The following is a 21571-nucleotide window of genomic DNA, read 5'->3' as shown; positions in this document are numbered from 1 at the left end:
ATGATTGTGTTATAGTTATACAGTGTATATCAAAAGTCTACACACCCCTGTTAAAATGCAAGGTTTTTGTGATGTAAACAAATGAGACAGAGATAAATCCTGTCCAAACTTTTTCCACCTTTAATGTGACTTATAACGTGAACAATTCAGTTGATTAACAAACAAAAATAAAAAATACAAAACTTACAATAACCTGGTTGCATAAGTGTGCACACCCTTAACCTAATACTCTGTTGAAGCACCTTTGAATTCTAGGGGTAGGAATCTATTAGCATGACAAATTGTGACGAGGCAATATTTGCCCACTCTTCTTTGCAAAAGGGCTCCAAATCAGATCACCAGTCAGATTGCGAGGGCATCTCCTGTGCACAGCCCTCTTCAGATCAGCCCACAGGTGTTCAATTGGAATCAGGTCTGGGGTCTGGCTGGGCCATTCCAAAACATGAATCTTTTTCTGGTAAAGCCGTGCTCTTGTTGATTTGGATGTGTGCTTTGGGTCGTTGCCATGCTGACAGGTGAAATTTCTTTTCATCTTCAGCTTTCTAACGGAAGCTGACTGGTATTTTTAAAATGTTAATAAGTCCCTCCACTAAGGCCCCGGTTTCAGCTGAAGTAAAACAGCCCAAAAGCATGAGGCTGCCACCCCCATGCTCCACTGATTGTACGGTGATCTTTGGGTGCAGTGTTGTTTTTGCACCAAACATACCTTTTGGAATTATGGCCAAAGAGTTCAACCTTGGTTTAATCAGACCACAACACATTTTCCCCCATGCTTTTTGGAGACTTCATGCATGTTTTTGCAAAATTTTGCCGGGCTTGGATGTTTTTATTGGTGAGAAAAGGATCTGTCTTGCCACCCCACCCCACAGCCCAAACATATGAATAATATGGACAATGTCTCTTGCTGTAAGTTGCAACTAAGAGAATGTCAAGAAAATCCTACTAAAACCGCTGAACTTTATTTGGGATTAATCAGAGTCACTGTAAATGATGGCAGGTGTGTACTGACTACTATTTAACATGAGTTTGAATGAGATTCAGTTTATTTTTTCAATTGAATTGTTCACGTCAAAACCCTCGCATTTTAACAGGGGTGTGTAGATCTTTTACATCCACTGTATATTTATATATACACATATGCAATATTTAAAACTGAGCCTCGGTCATGCAGGTGGTTGAAGAAACTAAACACACAAACAAACATTTCACAACAAACACAAAATATCTAATGTTAGAAAAATCCGGTGTGGTGAAGTGTTTTTGGGCAGTTGTACTATTAAAAGCCTTTCTTAAAATAATTCTTTCAAATTCAAAATAAATTCTCAAGATGATTATTGTTGTAATTTGGTGTGTTAATGGATTTTTATAAATCCTTGTTATATTTCATAAATTATTGTTTTTATAAGGAAACAAAAATCTGTATCTTATTTCCAAAAATGTGAGCCTGATCTACAATTTATATATTATTTGACCGTACTTCAGTTAATACAGTTCTTGTATCCATAGAAAAAACACAAAGGAAAACAATCTCAGTGTTTCAAATATTGTCTTCTAGTTTTCATGTGAACAAATACAGGACTCAGGTTTGGATAAAAAACAAAACACTAATCCCTGGAATTTAAATTAGATTTTTGTGGTTTTATTTTCAACCTACTCAATTGGAGAAAAATAAACAAAATAAAACATAGCAAAACAGGCAAAAATACCTACAATGAGTCAATCATTTTCCCAAAAGGTTATAAACAGCTGTCGGCTGAACACAAACTCAAGTTAAACGTGGTTATAAAAAGCACCTTTAAAAAAACATGTTGCCAAATTCAAAAGAGCAAAAAACAACTAAACCAACACATAACAACAGAAATATAAATGTATTGAGCAAAATAAAATGAAAACTATCTATCAAAACAACAATAAGCATAAAAACGGGCTCTCATTCTCAGTTGAAAACCAAGGAATATAGTTACATTAACATGAGATTAAAAACTGTGAAGGGGCAAATCTAACATTCAGAGAAAACTTCAAAGATAATATCTCCCCTGTCCTTCAACCTCGACAGGACCTGTGGTTGATCTGAGACACTCTGCAACTCGCCCAGTGAAGAAAACTCCTCGGATGAAAGACGTCTGAATTTCTAAACCGTTTTCACCTTGAGGAATAAAACGATTTACCTGATGAGCCTCAATTGCCCTCATTTGAATATATGACTTTCTTACAATGCGGATCAGGGAAGACTCTTGGTTTATAACGTGCATGTGAACAAACCAGAAAGCTTGAAGCACAAAATAAACTTGCAGAGCAGATAATGAGTGTGTGTCACTGGAAGTTAAATCAGGATTGTTATTATTAAGAATGCAGACTCAAGGTTCCTCTTACCGTCAGGGACAGGATCCTAACTCCATGAACAAAACATTAAACATGAGATCTACAGCATTCCTGCTGAGGCCTTCACACCTCAGACCAACCACCTGTGAGACATTACTTTGGTCAGGCTTAGTAAATGTCAAACACAATATCCATGTTGTGATGAAGTATATGTTCTGTGTCACTGTACTTCAGCACATATTTCATGTATCGGTAGTTTAATTTTGGGTACTTTATCAACAAATATAACAATTATCTACACGTTCTTCTCTTTATTTTAACAATGGATATGTAATGGACTTTGGGAAAAACAACAAAAACATTACTTATTCTTATATAAGCACAAATTCCACAGCACATTAAATGAAAATTTAGTGGCAAATAACGAAAAACAGAGAAATGTGGTAAGAAATTAATCAAGTCTTAAACAAAATAACAACTCAACCGGCGCCACGTTAAGTACATTTTATTTTTGTATATTTAATTTCTTCAGAATATGACAGATGACAGCTGAAACAGTGACCTTGCTCCAACACCAGGTGGCAGTGACGCTTCGATTTGACACAATTCTGCTCGGTGCAGCAGAGCGAAGAAGATAAAGCGGCCAATCAGGAGCAGCCCCCAGCGCCGATGCGGATATCCGGGATCCTGTCACTGAGATTATTCTCCCACATTTGTGCACTTTGACTTCTTCTCGGCTCTTTAGCTCCGCAGTTTGCAGACATGTCGTCCAGCGGTGAAGTCGTGTTCCGGGCCCTGGAGACGCCGCTGCTCTGCCTCGGGGCTGTGACCGCGGCCTGGTTCTCTGTGTGCACCGTGTGTCGGCTGCTGACCGGCTTCAGGCTCTGGGTCCTGGGCAACGGGCGCCTGGTGTCCCCCACCCAGCTGGGGAAGTGGGCAGGTGAGACACTGGAGCGCCTCGGCATCAGATTCTCCACTGACATTTACACTCAGTTAATCTAAACGTGCAGGTTTCTGCTTCAGATACACAGTGGAGGTTAGCATGACTAGCTTCAAACTTGATCTCTTTTACTCAGTGGGAAATAATAACTTTATGCTGCTGAAGCTAGCATGCTAACAGTTAGCCCTGCTGGTGTCAATTATAAGAAACTCAATTTACTTAGCATGATAATAAATATTCATGATAAACGTTTGTTTTTGTTAGAACTTGTGTTATTGCTACCGATACAAATTATATTTGTAAAACTACTGGTATTGCTTTATGGTCAATTCAAAAATAATAATAGATTTTATTATTTCACAACACTCAAGGTAACCTTACAAGGCAGAGATAAAAACAGAACAAAAGAAAGCCCCATTGTATTTAAAAAGGTCAATAAAAGGAATAGTGAATAAAACATTATATATTATAATTATTATAAAATATTAATAACAATAGTTTTGGGTTGGTGGTTGTGGAAATTTAAGTCTCCTTCATTATGCCACTTATATTCATTAAGACAATTTCATGTCTCTAGTTGTAAATGTGATAATGTCAATGTGAAAGTAAGGTGAATGGATTCCTCAGTTTGTAACAAACAGTCGGCCAAAAGCAAAATTCCTAATAAAGGGTTTGTTAATGAGCTTTTTCCAAAGTCTCCGTTCAAACAGTCCATTGCAGGTGAAGTCATATCTCAAGTCTCACAAGTGTTTGTTTAAGAGCTGAAATGAATTCAGTTATTACTCGTTAATAACTCGTCTAATTCACATAATTCAGAATAACGTGTAGTATCGGATCTATCATTCAACAGGTATTCTACTGTTTATACTTAGTTTCCAACAGCATTGAGTTCCTATCAAAAATTTGCAAACATAGCTGTCAGATACATAATGTAACTTTTAGTATTTCAATTTCATGGTCCAAAAATCATTTAATACAAATCTCTCTTTTATTAGCCAGAGATAACGGACCATTGAGCAATGAAGGTCTGAGGGTTTAACCAGCATGCCTGATGGACTGGGATAAGGAAAGACTTTAAAACCATAACACTTCTATTACTACCCATAACATCTCTGTAGATTTTTTTTTTTTTTTTAAGTTGGAACTCTATTATAGTTCTATACAATGTGAAATTATGACAGTTTGTGTAATCGCAAGTGTAAACTGAGCCAACAAATCGGCAGTAACTTGTGCAGTAGTTTTGCTGTTGCATAATAAGTTTGCTCTGACTGTTTGAGAGTATTTCACAGTTCAAACTGATAACAGCAATGCCCTGCAGTCTGAAGCACTTGTTTCAACACCCCACGTCTTCTTTGTCCCAGCAAAGGTCGTTGGGTTTGTGTGACAAGACATAAAGAATGATCAGCACCTTGTCGTTGCATGCCAACTGTAGGGAAACATTGTCAGTGGATTATGGCTCGAGGGGATTATCAAATCAGACGTAATAGCATCCATCTGTCCTTCCTGCTCGCCCACTGAATCTTGAGATTTGAACAAACCCCCGCGATGGATTTGATGTCGGCCGGTGTGACGTTCAACGTTCACGTCATAATAAAAAAGAGCAGAAACTTATCAGACTAGAGCAGGGGTGTTCAACTAAAACAGCAAGACATCAACCCTCCTCTCCTTCTGGGGTCCGGATAATTAGAGACATACAAATATGGGCTCTGACTAAATCATCTGAATGAACATTTTTATTGCACAAGGTTGCTTTTGTAATAATACAAAATCAAACACAAACCAGCAAAAATACAATTCCTATTCTCGTCAAACATGAAACAAAGTGCAATAAACATTCTGTCTTATATAGGCAGAATGTTTAGGCCTACATTCCTACATTCCTACATATAGGCCTACATTCCTTTTAACTTTCAAAGATGTAACAGACTCAAAGACAAACGTAAAGTGCTTTAGGTTGAACTGGATGACTCGGTGTCTTTCTCAAACAGGATTGTAAATATAAGAGTGTCCTTCTTGAAACGGTATATGGCCTTGATGATGTTAAGTGTTGAGAATGCAGATTTGCAACTTATGCTGAGCCAAGGAGGACCTGTTCTTCCAGGATGAAGTCATCAAAATCGATCACTGAAGTTTCCAATCAGTTTGTGTATGAACTCAACATGAGAAAAAATATCTCTCTCTCTCTCTCTCACCCTGAATTTGCTTCATTGCTGGAAAATGTGTAAAGTTCTCTCAGAACTTTACACGCTGGAGAGACGGGACAGCTGCTACCCAATCACACACAGAGCTGATCTCGCCCTGCAGTTTTAAGTTGATGTCATTTAGGTGTGAGGTTATGTGAACTAAGAAGGCCGTAAAAAAATAATATATTTTTATGTGATGACGATGCCCAGAGAAAGTTGATAAGTTTCCTCACAGTATTCATAACCTCTGCATAGTGTTCTGAAAGAGTAGAGCACAGAACAGACTAGTGGATCATGCAGTGATATGAGGAGAGGTCTGGATTGTCCTCTCTCATTCGAGTTAATGCTCCTTTTTCTTTACCCATTGTAGAGGGAGTTCCATCGGTGGTGATGGACAAATCTTTCATATTGATACTTCCCCGTGTTAACATTTTCTTTTATAGTGAAGTATATGTCTTCCCCTCTGGTGTGCGTTGTAAGTGTTGTGATGCCTGAAATGTCCTCACAGAAATAGGTCTTCTCTGCGTGGTAAAATCTCACATACACAAAAAGACCGGAGTCCGCCAGTTGGTGACCCCTGTACTAGAGTTTAGATTTAGTGTTTTGGGCCGTAGCCACTTTAACTGAATCAGATACTGTGGAAATCAAAAGGTTCAGAGCAAAATACTTGTGAATAGTAGAGACAGTTAGTTGTGGATTTGTTTTAGGCTGACGTCCATATTTGGAAATTAGATAACTGTGTTTGAACACAAGCAAGTTCATTTGCCTTTTTACACATTTACATCTACTACTGACTTGTGCTTTAAACATACATATTCATCAAATACATAGAACTTGAATCAAGAAAATTAACATGATCATTTTTAAAGTAAAATATAAATGAACATCATTTGTGCATTGTTTATTCTGTAAAATAAGAATATGTCTTTTTGGGGGGTTATTCTGCAGTGTATATTTCCCAGTCCTGAATCGTATGTCTGTGTGTGTGTGAGAGAATCTTTTTCCTTTTTTTTTTACTAGACCTGGCTCCTCAATATTTAATTTTTCTTTTATGTTTTATCAAGATTCACCACTAAAACGAGAGGGTTTGAATCATTATGATAAATTCTGTGCAGTGTGTTTCAGCCTTTGTCGTCTCATTAGTCTGAGAGAAAAATCCAAATGTATATTGAATATTGCGAACAGAAGTTGTCTCTGATCTTTTTATGTACGCAGCCCAAAGTGAAAAGTCCTGGGGGGGGGCATTTTTGGATTAAGTGTGAAAATTGAAACAGAATAAGCAGCGAGCCAGAGGAGCTGGTTCGCCCCGGTTGCTATTTTCATTCACAAACTTTGTGTCGCTGAAGTGAACTGGATTGGGTGGCCAGCCTGATTATGTAACAGGACCGGAGCCATTCATGAAGGAGTTTCACATGAGACACAGGATCCTCAGGATTCTGGTTCACTGACGCCCAAAACTCGTGTGTGTGTGTGTGTTAGAAAGAGTGGGTGTGTGGTATTATTGCAGAGAGCCTTTGTGGTAGTATCATACTTAAATGGCACCTTTTTATCCATCAGGTAATACCATAGATGCTGGAGTATATAGCAATAATAATAATGGAGTTAGTTTATAATGAATCAAGTTATTAATAATAATATGTCTTTGAATTTCATGCTGATCTTCCCTGAAGCCAGATGGGAAAAGTCCAAACTTTTCCAAGTTTGCACCAGACGGTTTTTGACATTCTATGCTTGAAAAATTATCAAATCAATTATCAAACTAGTTGCTACTTAATATTCTGTCAGTAACTTATTGATTAGTTTAGTTTACTTTAGGTCTTTCCCCAAAGACAGGGTTTATTATATAACTGCTCGTACAGAGAAGAATCTGCAACCTGGCAAAATGTCATCACGTGACCTTGTCCTCTTCCTTCAATCTTGTTTAACAATTAAACCATGTGGACGTTTGGTATCAACTCCATCCCCCAACTGCGTGAATTAGCGGTGTCGTCAGAGCACCTAGCAAACCTAACCTACATTTGCAAAAGATGGCAGATCCTAAAATAGACCTTGTTTTATTAGAGTGAAGGGATCATGCACTCAGCTGTAGAAGCTTTTTCCCCCCCTCCCTGCTCTGACTGCAAAAAGAGTTCATTCTTAAAACGACTAAAAATAACCCGGCTCATGTTCTCTTCATCATTGTGCCTGCAGACTCTCCCTCACTCCCCACCCTCCTCTTCTCTTCTCTGTGCTATTTATAGTTGCCCCCAGGATCCCCCATGTTCGTGTTTGTCATTTCCCCCCCCCCCCCCCCCCCCTCCCCGCTCCCTTCTGTTTGGCTCTGCTGAAGCCCCAGAGGAAGCCTGGCACCTCGGCATCATCTGTACGCAGGAAGATCACATGAAAGAGAGATGGGTACAGCAAAGGGTAGAGGCGGATGAGTAAGAGGAGGAAGAATAGCATTGTTGAAAAATCTAATATTTGCTTAAAATGAGTTATTTCTGCTGTGTTGATTGTGGTAGATGCAGCAGATTTTATAACAGTCACGTGTAACACTCAGCAATGAGAATTTATAATCCACGATATAAACCTACATCTTATACTGTGTCGCTTCAATGATTTTAATTAAACAAATTTGAATACGGCGTTTAACTTATTTATGGATGCACTAAATCGTCGGTATTGATTGACACATTGTGGCTGATTCTGACCCTTTTAAGCAGATCAGATGTTTGCCTTGATGTGAGTAGTTCACATTAAAAACGGCCTCTCTACTGAGCCTCTTAGCAGAACTCTTCGTAATCTCTGGAATAAAATAAAATACAAAACCTTAATTGTCATTGTACAAAAATAGAAGAGAATTATGAGTGAACCTCCCGGTTGGTGCGTCAGAGTTAAACAAGAGTTGAAAAGGTTTTTAACATTGCAAACATGATATTACACAGAGATGTTCTAATAGAGGTACCACCAATACCGTATGTAATATGGCTTTTAACTGGTGTTTTCACAATTACATCAGAAGTGATCTCATAAAGCCTTCGGTGTCAGATTGGAACTCGATTGCTCTGACTTTTCTAAACGTCACATTCACTATTTAATAAAGCCAAGAGCCTAAAAGCTCCACGAGCAAACCTTTCAGGTGCCACTGTTTAGCGCTGCCACTCAGACTGATGTGGTTTGACCCAACCGACCCACAAGTATTCCCATCTTAAGTGCACTTCACTCTCAGAAGTCGGCCTTAACCACAATGCTAAACACAATCAGATAACATAAAATGGGAGCAGAGTAATAATAACACACAACTGATGCCTCCTTAAAACAAACATGGCAGAACAACACATGAGTTAAAACAAGCTTTACTCATTTCTTTATATATTTGATGGGGACAGAGCATGTTAATGAATATCAGTATAAAAACACTACATGTTAAATTTTCCAGATTCTAGCAAGAATTCTAATTTACATCGGGCAACAACACGCAGACACAAGTCTAAACACTGCAGGGGTAAAAGAGGACAGAGCACCGCGTATCCAATCAGAGCAGGTTACACTGGGACATATTGTTCTGTCTCTCCATCCCATTCCCCATCCACGTTTTGTGTTATCTTTAGCCCGAGATGTGATGAATAGTTGCTTCTGAGAGATGGGAATTGCTATAAATAGACCTCTGCTGCCGCTGCTGCTTTTTGTGCCATGCAGTTCCAGGGCATCCGTTCGCTCGACTGCTGCCGATGACAGAGAGGACCTCACTTCCTCTCCTCTCCTCTCCTCTCCTCTCCTCCCTCCCTCCCTCTGTTTGTCCTCCCCCTTCACCTCAGCTGCTCTCTGTGCCTCGTATTGCGGTGCGTCTGTGTGCGTTCTGCCTTCTTCCCTTGACACCCGATGTGTTTTATTTGTCTAAACCCCTTTGTGCTCACAGATTGTGGGAAGTTTTTTTTTTTTTTTTAATGCCGCATTCCGCCGGTATCGCTCGAGAGAAGAATTTTCTTCAACCCTGACATCTTTATCACCGGGTTTTCTCTGGAGACAATGTTCCTGTAGGTGGCGCTGTTTATCTATTCCTCCACGGTGGCTTGCACTGCTTTGTTTTCCTGCAGCTTTTGCGGTGTTGAAAATGTCCCCTGGTCGTTTGTTTTGACTTCACACCGAGGAAAATAAAAAGAAAACCTTATTAATAAAATCTATTTTTATGCGCCTAGAGCAGGAAATGAAAAACATCCCTTGCCTCATATTTTTTAATATTCTCTCCTGTGGAAATCAGCTGAACACCTAACTCTTATTAGGAAGGTGTGGTCAGGAACACATGTTCAAACATAGTCTGTGTTTACAGCCAATATCAAGGACAAATACAGACATTCATTAAACATGTGGCCATTTATTTCATATTGTAAATAATATCTAGCGCTCTTTATGTTTTCGTAAAGGATACGTCCAGCAAACCCCTGAAGCCAACTCCATGATATATAGTAGGAAAACTTTCCTGGAAAGCAAAGCCTGTTGTAGCAACAGATAAATACTTTATGGAATGGTCCTGCAGTTGCATTCAGGTGTAATGTCTTTGTGTCCACATACTTTTGACCATAGACCAGAAGACTTATGTTCTTGTGGCAGACTCTCAGTATTCACTGTGTATAGATGTCTTTTGCATTCAGTATATTGATCCAGTACAAACAACAATTTGAGGATATCATATTGGACATAATGTCCGTTCAAAGGTTTTGTCTGTTTTTCATCTAAGTTATAATATATGTTAATATTCTCCTCCTACAGTAAGGTTCCAACCCAATAGAAGAAAAATAATGTAGAAATCTAAGATTATACAAGGGCAACATATCTTCCTTTGAGCCAAATCAGCTCCAATGTTAACTTCACAAACTTAAATCACACTAATCCAGTTTCTATCTCTCTGCCCCCCCCCCTCTAGTTGTGACAGGAGCCACAGATGGGATTGGGAAAGCTTACGCAGAGGAGGTGAGAGTCTTCACCTGCAGCAGCGACACAAGACGGAGTCGGGCAGTTTTCAGTTTCTGTTCCAGTCAAGCACCCCCCCCTTCATTTAGTGCCACAGCTGCTTATTAGTCTTTCTGAGTATAAGGGATGTTTCAATATAATATTTCTCCCACTCGACACTGATTCCGATAAGTGGACTTTGTGTCAGCGGATGACGAGGCCTGCTCTGATACCAGAGCAATGGCAGAACAGCACAATTGCTTCTGAGTTCTGATTCTTCTGAGTGTAAAAAGGAAGAAGGACTAAAGTGCAAGTTAATGACACGTGTTGCTCTGGTCCCTCTGTTCAATATGTGTGGAAGCACATGCATCACCTCACGTTGACCTGATCTTTGTGTTTGCAGCTCGCCCGCAGAGGCTTTGGAATCGTGCTGATCAGCCGCACTCAGGAGAAGCTGGATGAAGTATCCAAGTTTATCTGTGAGTTTTACACGTGCTGATTTTTTATTTTTCATTATTTTATTAGTTTTATTTATTCTTTTTTTGTTTGTTGCGTAAATAACAGACAAACATGTTGGCAGACATGGCAAATGAAGGCAAGGTTTCATATAAATCACTGTGATATACAGTGTGTACTTCAATATTACCCAGTTTAATCCATCAGTTGAAGTAATCCCACCTCCTGCAGTCAAGGGAAATGAACAGTACCTGTGGTCCGGAGGCACAAGACTAATATAGTTTGTGTGTTAAGTATGACAGCAGCTTGACTGGAGTTCAGTCTTAATGATCCATGCAGCCGTACAGTCTCATCTATCCTCAACTTGAATTGTCGCATCCATATTGCACTGTGTAATAGTCCAGCAGAGCTAAATGACTGGCGAATAAATGATATTGCATTGAATTGCGTGTTTTGCACAAGTGATCCTTCACTGAATGGAGTTTCAGCAGGACCCTTATGCTTTTGGCAATGATGCAGTAAAGCCTCCTGCTGTAGCCGAAAGTGAATCTGTCCAATTAAATAAACGCTTTCTCCTATGGGACGGATTTCCTCATTGATGAAGAGGAATTATTGCAGGATTTAATCGTTTTCCTTCGCCCTGCTCTTACCTTTCTCTAAGCGACTCTTTCTCGCTAATAGGTTTCTGGTATCTTTTATTGTTTCTCATATATTCATATAAACAAGCTAAATAAAAATCTTTATGTACATTCGTGCCCTCAGCAAGCAAATGTGGCGTGGAGACTAAAACGATCGCAGCAGACTTCAGTGCCGTCGACATCTACCCTAAGATTGAAGAAGGACTCGCAGGGCTGGAGATCGGTGTACTGGGTAAGAATGCAGCAGGTGTTTGGGCCACCTCACCTGGCATTATGTCATATGAAGTCTGTCATGTGAAATAGAGAATTGATTTTGAACCAAGGTCACTTAGAAATCAGGAATGCTCTAGTTTTTCATATTATCATAAAGGTGGACTGACTTGTTTAGCCCTCTGCTGCCCTCTTTAGATTGGAAAGAGGTATTCCACTCTGAGTTTCTCATTTAAATCAATGTAATCTCACTCTCATCCATCACTTTGTCAAATGATATTGTATTTGAAATGACACATGGCTGTGTTCTTTCTCCTGTTAACAGTGAACAATGTTGGAGTATCTTACTCTTACCCTGAATTCTTCCTGAACGTTCCCAATCTCGACACTGTAAGTTGAAGGTTTATCGCTTTTTCCCTTTTCTATGAATGTATAATTAATTATGTCACACAGGCTTATAGAGAATATAGATAGAGTCAATCTCCAGAAAAATATTTGCCTGCTGATAGGCAGATTAAAGAAGCTTTAAACTTTTTTACCTTAAAAAATGAGTTTGATGGTATCAGTGACGTTTGTTGCTCTATTAGAATTATCAGAATTAATCATGTGTGACTGCAGAGGGCGCTGTCGCCCAGTAAATGTTGCATAGTGTTGCTTTAATAATACATTATCAAATTTCTTACATTGAACTAACAATATGCTGTAGGTCTATCTTACAGTTAACATTAGCCACAATAAGCTACTGGTCATATTGGACTATGGAGCAGAATCTGATGTTATTGTTCATTTTACTTCTCAGATGTTAAACATTAGTTTTTTATTAAAATGTATGTTCTTCTCAGAAGTGACATTATGAACATGCTTTACATTTTCAGCAGATAATTCAAAAACCATGTTGTGCTTTAACAAACCAGAAGATAACAGCTCTAATATCTACTGTTGGAATAAATATATTCTCCAGGTTCTTAGCTATGACTCGTGTTAGTAAATGTATAAACACACCTTTCCTAATTGTGTTAATGCTCCTGTTCTTCTTGTTTCAGTTCATCGACAACATGGTCAACATTAACATAACATCAGTTTGCCAGGTAAGTGTCGTTATTTTTTAGAATTAATGTTTTTTTGAGACTGAGCCACAAAATAATAGATTTTAGAGAAAATCAAACTTAATAACTACGTTAGAATTTCCCCCGTCACGTTTATAATTAGTAGAGGCAATTTGGCATTGATCGAAGTCTCGTCCGTGTCCAGAAATATTAAGCAAGTGGTCGAGTGTAAGGTGTGAAAATGAAGTAGAGCGGAGATGATCTTGAGTAAGTGATTCAGTCTGTACAACATGTACTTTGTCATGTCTCTCAGTGATTTCTGGGTTGCCCATGAGTAATGCTGGTCCATGTTTAGGATCCACTGTCGCTGTTACACACACACACACACACACACACACACACACACACACACACACACACACACAATGACCGAAGGGTAGTAAGTCACTTCTCTCCCTCCTCCATGTTCGCCTGCTCCCAGAGAAACCGCTGAAGTCCACCCACTCTCTTAATACTTAATTTATGTCATTCAATATTTCTTTAAACGGCTCCCTCTGCTATCATTATGGGTCCCTACCGCTCTTTGTCTTCCATCCCCAACCACCTCTTCACACCCCCCCCCCCCCCCCCCCCCACACACACACACACAAGTTTACAAATGTACACGCACTCTTTGACACACTTGTCGACAACCCACACACGTTAATAGAATTTTCCGTCCCTCTAATGCTTTTACTCTGGTTCTCACACTATCTCTCTCTCTTCCTTCCCTCTCTCCTCGTTTCCAGATGACTCGGCTCGTTTTGCCTCAGATGGTGGAGAGGTGAGTTTGTAAAAAAGATATAATTAACCATGACTCATTGTAATCGAGGTAAAACTTGGAAAAAGAATCGGGATATTGATTTGAAGTCATATGGCTCAGTCCTATCCCCCAAAAAACGTTTGCACATGTCCAAATTACCTTGTATATGACTGTACTATGCGTTTGACTAAGTTAAATCACAGTAACGATTTGAGGAAGGTGCACATGCTACTCACCACACAATGTTTAATGCTTGACTATGCTTGGATGAAAATCTAATATCATAACTGGCTTCTTAATTGTTTATTTTTGCAGTGAGGGGTTAAAAATGTGAGATTTATTTGTAGTTTTAGGGAAATAAAACATCTGCACTTATAGTAATTGTAATTAAGTATGAAGTAAATATCATTATACCAAATTGTCCTTCTGTCTGATGGATTTTAAATTTTAGTAGCTGATAGCAGTAGCCTTCCCTCTCTGGGCCGTCGTACCCCTACCAAAGGATTTATTTCTAGTATATTCCTCCTTGGGTTTGGATGGAATATTGTCTGGCGGCTCCACGGGCCGAAGCAAAAAATATCATCAAAGTGTAAATATTTAAGTATTGATGTTCCTGTGTGTTCTATCATATCAATATCTACCAGCTCCTCTTTGATGTGCAACACGGGCAGTTTGGGCTCAGCTTGCCAGCGCACACAGCACCGATTCCTCTTTTCATCCAGGGATTGATTTCAGAGTGAAGTGTTTGTTGCATGTCCCCCTTGTCTTTCTTACTAGATTTTTTTTTGCCAGCATAAAACAACATTTGCCTTGTTTCCCTGTGTCTTGCAGGAAGAAGGGGGCCATCCTCAACATCTCCTCCGCCAGTGGGATGTACCCTGTTCCCCTTCTCTCTGTGTACTCTGCCTCCAAGGTAATTTCCACACATTGCTGATGACCTTTTCTTCAACTGTAATATATAGATGCCTCCCTGCATCATTAGGGATTTACATCACAGCATATATATATATATATATATATGTATATGGTCCACTAGGGGAAATCTATCTTTGTACTTATGTTGTGAATTATTCTGTGTAATTCACCAGCATGCATCGAGGCAGAAGCGAACTACCGTTGTGGGCAGATGTTAGTTCAACATTTATTTAGATGTATGGACACAGTGAGGGATGGTTCCTTTTCATATCTGCTGCTTTAATTGCTGAATTGACTATAAACAAGTCGGTGACTAGCTTGTGTCCCGAGGTATACAACCTATTAAAAGTATTTATAGGGAGCATGTGGCAGCATAATGTTTTATAATCGTCTTATGTGTGTTTGTTATCTTAAAAAACAACCTGCTGTTCACACTTTCAGCTGATTAATGTGCTGGTGTCTTAATACTGGGTCATGTTTACCCACTAAATCCCACTTTGGTTGAAAAGTGCATCTAAAGAATGTCCAGGGTGAACCTCTGGTTTAATGCTCAATTTAATGTTCTCTACAAATGTACATGAGCTCTGTTTGCACATATTTCCTTTTTGACAGTTTTTGTGTTGAATATCTTCTCCTCTCTTTCTCTAAGAATTCAAATCACTTATTTGTCGTAAGGTGTATAGTCATACTTTTGTCCTAATGACCTGCCTGTGTCTTAAATAGGCATTTGTGGACTTCTTCTCACAAGGACTGCAAGCTGAATACAAGGGCAAAGGCATCATCATCCAGGTAAACCATGAACCAACTTCAGCTCCTCTCAAACCCCTCACATGGTAGCTGGCTCATAACTGTAATTCAAAATGTGATTTGAAGAAAAAGTCCTTCATTTGACGCGAAACACATTTGATGTAACCACATTGATTCCTTTTTTTTTTTTGTCTCAGAGCGTTCTGCCATTTTACGTTGTGACCAAGCTGAGTAAAATCCGTCGGGCTACGCTGGACAAGCCGACTCCAGAACGCTACGTCGCAGCCGAGCTCAACACCGTGGGGCTCCAGACCCAGACCAATGGATACCTGCCCCACGCCATCTTAGTAAGTCTGCATATGAAGTCGTGGGAGTAAATGAGAAGAAGAAAAAATGAACTAGTCGTCTATCACGGTCTATTTTAAACAGCAGAAGTCATATTCAGTCTTTTCGAAAAACATGTTTAAACACGACATGAACGAGAAAACAAAACATCACAGCGACATCCCATAAATATTTATACTTATCTTTTCAAAAGAACATTTTAAATTTGATCAATGTGACACATGTTTTCCAATTTGTCACTGCAGTTGTTCCATTATTCAACTCCCTTGATGTACTTCAAGCTGCATGTTGTTTCTTCAAAGAAACACTTAAAGTTCCGACAGAAGCTCATTGTAGTTCCGACCTTTTAGGCTTTTTATCAAATGTCTTTGTGACGACTGTTGTTAAGAGCCTTGACATCTGATTGGAAACTGACTCGAGATCTGCTGACGGTGCCTCAGCCGCGGGACAATTATTCATTTGTACACTGAAGTCTATTGTGGCCTAAAACAACTGAAATTAACCTTGAACTCTTGAACAACCCTGAATGGCTGTTTGAGGTAAAGCCAGCACGACCGCATCATAGAGTGATTTAATCAAACACACCTGGTGTCTCTGCCGTTATAGATGTGGTGCAGCGTTGCACTAATCAAAGGCAGCGGAGGTCTGTAATGACAACGGCACCGAGAACCTCATCAGGCTGCAACTCCGCTTGATACAAAAGAGCCTCGGAGCGGCTCATCTCCATTCACTGAATTAATCTAGTGTCAACAGTTGCTCACGTGTCTGTCAAAAGGTAAACATCCTCTGAAGTAATGGAGTGGGATGTTCCAGCACCTTGCAGCACTGCCTGCATCCTCACACTGTTCTTTCTCTGTGGAGACATCAGAGCATCAGAAATGAGACGGAAAAAACCTTGTCCCCGTTTCTCAGGAAGCAGAGGTCACACAGAACCATTTTTTTCACGCCCCCCCCCCCCGAGATCTTGCCTTTGAAGCCATGAACTGTGCGACCTGAATGTCAATGATCGTGTTTATTATACATATCAACAGCAGCAGCATGGATTACAATATTCACGAGGTCAATAAATCATACACAGAGCTTTCGTTGTTCCTGTGCAGTCCAGTGTCGATAAGGTAAACTCGGCACAGTTCTCTCCCGTCATCACTTCCCTGTGTTTCACTGAACCAGCGGCTGCAGATGAGCTGTGTCCGTCATTAAGATCCGATAATCCCCTCAGACTGTGCAGCTCGGCCTGTTTCCCAGTAATAATCCACCGCTCACCGGCCTCTAATTCTTACAGTTATCCAACTGCAGTCTGGAACCTTCTGAATATTTATTCGGTCACCTTTACTGTACATTATTAGTTTTTACACCATAGACCTAAAGTAGTAATACAATTAAATGTATGTAGAAGTTAGGAACTAAAAAAGGCCTCAACCCAAATGGGAATTAATTCAAATCTAGGCACAAGCAAAAGATGCAGGCAAGATTAAACCCAAAATGTATTAAGATAAATAAAATTACCAAGTCTTTCTTAAATAACTACAGAGTATCTTAGCTCCAAAGGAACCTTCCAACTTTGAACACTGGTCACCACTATCTGACACCTCCCTGCAGATGTTACACTCAGCAAACCTAATGTTTTGAGCCCAGAGCGCTGAGTCACTTGGAGAAAATACGTAAAGGCCTTGAACAGAAGTCTGTGTTTAAATTGGAGCCAGAGTGTAAATCTGAGAATTGTGTCTCTGTCTTCTGATGTTGGTTGGAATTCAAAGCGAGTAGCAGCATCTTGAACGAGTTGCAACCCTCTAATGGTTTTAGTGGGGAGGCCAGTTATAGGTGTATTTCAGCATTCAGGAGATAAATACTTTAGTTTTTCTAAATCTCGCCTGGGTACAAAGTGTCTCGATTAAAATGTGCTTTTAAGAATCCTGGAGTTATGATTTTGACACAGCTTTGATGTGGGCACTCAAAAATAAATACAAATCTAAGATAACATCAAGATTTTAATCCTGGGTGTTACTTGATACTAGTAGATGCTCGGTTTTTTCAAGCATATTTTTGGTCTTATCTTTATTAATAGAGGGGTGGTTTGTTTTATTTTTCCATCTCAAGGCCCCGACACAGTGAGTTGATGGAACCAGAGTCATTTAATGAAAGTGCTGCATAGATCTGGGTGTCATCTGCGTGGCCATGGAAGGCATCCTTATGGATTACAGAATTTAACCAAGAGGAAACAGGAAAGGGATGAATAGGAGGGGGCCAAGAATGGATCCGTGTGGGACTCCAAATGTGGGAATCATTATTTAGAGTGTCATATAAAGCCTTAGGGATATGATGTGGAAGGAAACCCGAATGAAATCTATCATAAATTCATCTTCCAGAACATTATTGATTTGATTAAAAATGACATTCTCAAAAATCTTGCCCTTGAAGAGAAGATTAAAGAGATTTGATTGTGTAGCTGTGAAAAGTTGAAACTTCCAGATTTCTCCTTTACATTTAGAAGCTTGACTAAAGCTTCACTAACACTTTTTTTAGTGATGTTGGAAAAGTGTTTCCTGTTTGGTCGAATTTCAAACCAGGAAGCAAAACATTGTCGTCATCTCCCAGTAGAAGACTTCCTCAGTGTTTTCATCAACATTCAACCATTTTCCATAATTAAAAAAAGAACAAAGCTTTTAAGTAAATTAGCATGAGGAATGGAGATAATACAATTAAGAGGAAATCTATCTGTAATGAATTTAAAGTGGAAATAATAAGTCAATGGATGAACCATAAAACCGCTCCTCACTTAAGAGGAGGATTAAAGACCGTGGGGGGTTTCCTCGGAACACAATCAGCTGTTTTAACTGCCACACTGTGGAGGCTGCTGAATTGACACTACAGTTAAAACATAAAGCCATTTTATTGCTGCTTTTTAAACTGCTTACTATTGACCAATACTGTAAACGAAAAAAGCAAATGTAAATCTGGTGAATAAGTTCAGGGAGATAAGTTTTCCTTATTTTCCAGCTGACAACTAGAAAGTTGTTTTGTGAAAACGCCCGAGGGGAAAACGTGCAGGAATGGAAATGTTCATGTGATTTGTATTCAGGAGGTGCAGCTGCTGTAGAGATTTGTAAATCAGAGGGTGTAACTTCACTCATGCATAATTCGAGAAGAGCACAGGTTTTAACAGGGAGCACAAACTCGCCTTTCTCGACAGCCGTGGCTCCTCTGGGTGTGGAAATAAATAATGAATGCTCATCTGTTATTTGTAAATGCCACCGGCTGACCATGTAATCTTCTAATCTGAAGGGCTGGGTGACCACGGCTCTGCTGCCTACCAAGATCCTCAACATGTACGTGATGTCGATGGGGTTGTCCCAGCGCGCTCGTTACCTCAAGAAACAGAAGCAGGGTTAGATCGAGTGGCAGCGGCAGACGGAGGGGACCACGTGGTAACGACTCGTCCAAACATCATCATCATCATCATCTTCATCTTGGACCAGGAAGAGGGAATCTAATCCAACATCTATTCACAGATGATGTGAAGCAGTATCTGGCCACAGTTGGCAATAGTGTGTAAAATAAAATATTGTTTTTTTAACGATTGATCCAAAAGACGCATTAACAGGGAAACTAAAACCAATACTAAAGACTAATCCTCTGGCGCTAAATTGTTATCAACAATTCAATCTACAGGAGAAGGTTGTAGAAAACGTGTGTGTTTGCTTGTGTGTGTGTTTGAGACTCGTAGGACGATGGACGGAGGCTTGAACTGTCGACTCTTTCTAAATGACTTGGGCTAAGTGTTATAAAGGAGGGTGAGACGGGTTATTAAGATGTGATGTGTTTACAAACTCGATTTTCAAATTAATTCCAACGACCAAATCTGCAGATGAGAACAATGAAATGATGTTTTACCTTTTGACTTTGTGTTTTAAAATCTACATCTACAGTGTCTGTCGGTGTTCGTCAGTAGTTTAGTCTCATGCTTCACTTGCTTGGGCTCAGATATCAACTCTTAAGTTATTCTGTATTAATCCGAATGGACACTTTGTACCTAACGTTTTGCTTATACTACTGTTAAAGTGCAGCAGCTGGGGAAGTCAGTTTTATTATTATTGTTTTTCTCTTGGAGCAGTGACATTAGAGTTGATTCCTTAAAGCCGGGAAGCAGAAAAGCTGAATATCTGGATGCTATTGTTATGTACTGACGATTGGAAAATTGCATTTGTCCATCCAGTCTACAATAAATATGCTTTTCAAATAACCTCACGCCGTCATCTGCCTTCTTATTGTCACCTATTGTGTTTTAAATCAGTTTGTAAGGGGCGACTTTTAGGCCGTTTTGCACTGAGGCCTGATAAGATAGGGTTTTCCAAGGGGCTGTAAAAAGTCTACATTTCAATCATTGAATTTTAGGTCTTAAAATGTCCTAAATATGATGAAACATTTGAGACTAGGTCCTAAATATCTTCAAGTCTTAATCATGTTGTTGTCAAAGACTCAAGATGGACGACGTGTCTCCCTTTTTCCAGAAATGAAGCTAAATTACCCCAGATACAGCCGTCGCCATCTTGTGTATTTGGAGTTTGCTCAGTTGCAATCAGGGTTTGACGCTGTGGTGTCTGCATCTTGTTGATGTATACGCTCGACCAATAGTGAGTCAGTCTTAGCTGTCAATAACCTGGAGGAGGCGGGACTTATGAGCCATCCTGCTGCCAGCCACTAGGTGGTGATCTAGTTGAGGAGTTGTCATGTCGTCCATCTGACTATGGTTAATGTTCATTTAAAGCTACTTGTGTGTATAGTTTGAAACATTTCTGTGTGTTGTAGTTTATTCTCAGCCATGCAGTCTATTACAACGCTGTAATAGAACTACAAACAAACACCTGCAAAATGAATCTGGATGTTGGAAAAACTACGGATACTGTCTTAGCCTGTGGTTTGGGAGATAACGTGGCGTAACAAGGGATACTCTGTACTCGGCTACTTCCCCTTATCTTCACTTATGAGGAAGTGTAGGTAATCCAGGGACCTGGATAGGACACCTTCATATCTTGGTCTTAAAAAGTTAAACTTGTTGAAACTTGCAGAAACCGTGTAAGAAACCAGTGCTAGTTTTAATTTGGAACTGAATTTAGAGTCATATATAAACTATAAAAAGTGTTTAACTTGTATTAATCTCAAGTGTCATCTTTGTGATGTAGCCAAACACAAACCAAAGTCCACAACCTCCTCCAGGGATTCTTACGGTGCTTTTTCACAGCTCCCACAAATGTGTTGCCTCCTCGTCTCTCCTCCGCCTCCTCCCTCCCCAGCATCACCATCCAGTTCCCATGCCAACAGTTTCTGGGAGATCATTCCGGCGCGCTGGTTTGGAATCTACGGAAATGTGTCATCGCCGAGGCTGTGGGAGGGAAGAGGAGCTCTGTGTGTGGAGGGATGCCCAAAGGAAGAAGGGAGTGGGTTGCAGAGATGTATATAAAGAGGAGCTCAGTGGTGCTGGAGTCCACAGCTCGATCAGACTCACACACACACACACACACACACACACTGTGCGAAGAGCAAATTGGATAAAAGGAGCAAAACAGGATCTTTCAAATCGAGCAGAACCCTCAGAACTGAATATTAAACAGCTCTGATTTAATCTTTTATACATTTTTCAACTTTTTTTTTGCATAATCTGTCCCACAGCAAAGGAGCAGCTGACAGGAAACAGCAGATCTTTCAAACATAAGGGCTTTAAATCCTTCACTGTCGACAGCTCATCATTTGTTTCCACCGTTCATCATGGCGACCAGCATGGACACGCTCCCTGCCCATCTGCTGTCCTTGGTGATGGAGGAGTTCCCCCAGTCTCTGGCCACGGCGTGCGTGTGCAGGGCCGGACGGCGGGAGCCACGCCTCCGCTGCGTGCAGTGTGGCATCATCGAGGAGGAGGAGGAGGAGGAGGACTGCTCCACCCTGGAGGAGGACCAAGCCCAGCGCTCCTTCCTGCAGACCGTGGAGAGCCTGAGGAGGAGCACCAGATGAGCTCCTCCAGATGAAGCTCTGGCACCACGCTG

The 21571-nt window shown here is 40.1% G+C and overlaps 1 protein-coding gene across 1 annotated transcript; it reads left to right on the top strand.

Moving 5' to 3' along the window:
- Nucleotides 1-2983: 2983 nt before the first annotated feature.
- Nucleotides 2984-19773, top strand: hsd17b12b (hydroxysteroid (17-beta) dehydrogenase 12b). Its single transcript, XM_062394047.1, has 11 exons — nucleotides 2984-3262; nucleotides 10349-10395; nucleotides 10778-10853; nucleotides 11593-11700; nucleotides 12004-12068; nucleotides 12722-12766; nucleotides 13513-13547; nucleotides 14358-14439; nucleotides 15165-15230; nucleotides 15386-15535; nucleotides 18816-19773. The coding sequence occupies exons 1-11, from the start codon at nucleotides 3085-3087 to the stop codon at nucleotides 18921-18923; spliced, it is 960 nt and encodes a 319-aa protein (XP_062250031.1). The 5' UTR covers nucleotides 2984-3084; the 3' UTR covers nucleotides 18924-19773.
- Nucleotides 19774-21571: the final 1798 nt, after the last annotated feature.

The sequence above is a fragment of the Platichthys flesus genome, chromosome 1, assembly GCF_949316205.1.
Source record: "Platichthys flesus chromosome 1, fPlaFle2.1, whole genome shotgun sequence".
In the NCBI taxonomy this organism is placed as follows: Eukaryota; Metazoa; Chordata; class Actinopteri; order Pleuronectiformes; family Pleuronectidae; genus Platichthys; species Platichthys flesus.
Note: the sequence above shows the minus strand (reverse complement) of the source record. Positions and strands in the feature narration are given on the sequence as shown.

What these genes read in the sequence shown, in the direction of transcription:
- hsd17b12b (XM_062394047.1), top strand. Translation starts at nt 3,085, where the DNA reads ATGTCGTCCAGCGGTGAAGTCGTGTTCCGGGCCCTGGAGACGCCGCTG. An exon ending in CCAGCTGGGGAAGTGGGCAG is followed by an intron (nt 3,263 to 10,348) that starts GTGAGACACTGG and finishes CCCCCCCTCTAG; the next exon opens with TTGTGACAGGAGCCACAGAT. An exon ending in GCTGGAGATCGGTGTACTGG is followed by an intron (nt 11,701 to 12,003) that starts GTAAGAATGCAG and finishes TCCTGTTAACAG; the next exon opens with TGAACAATGTTGGAGTATCT.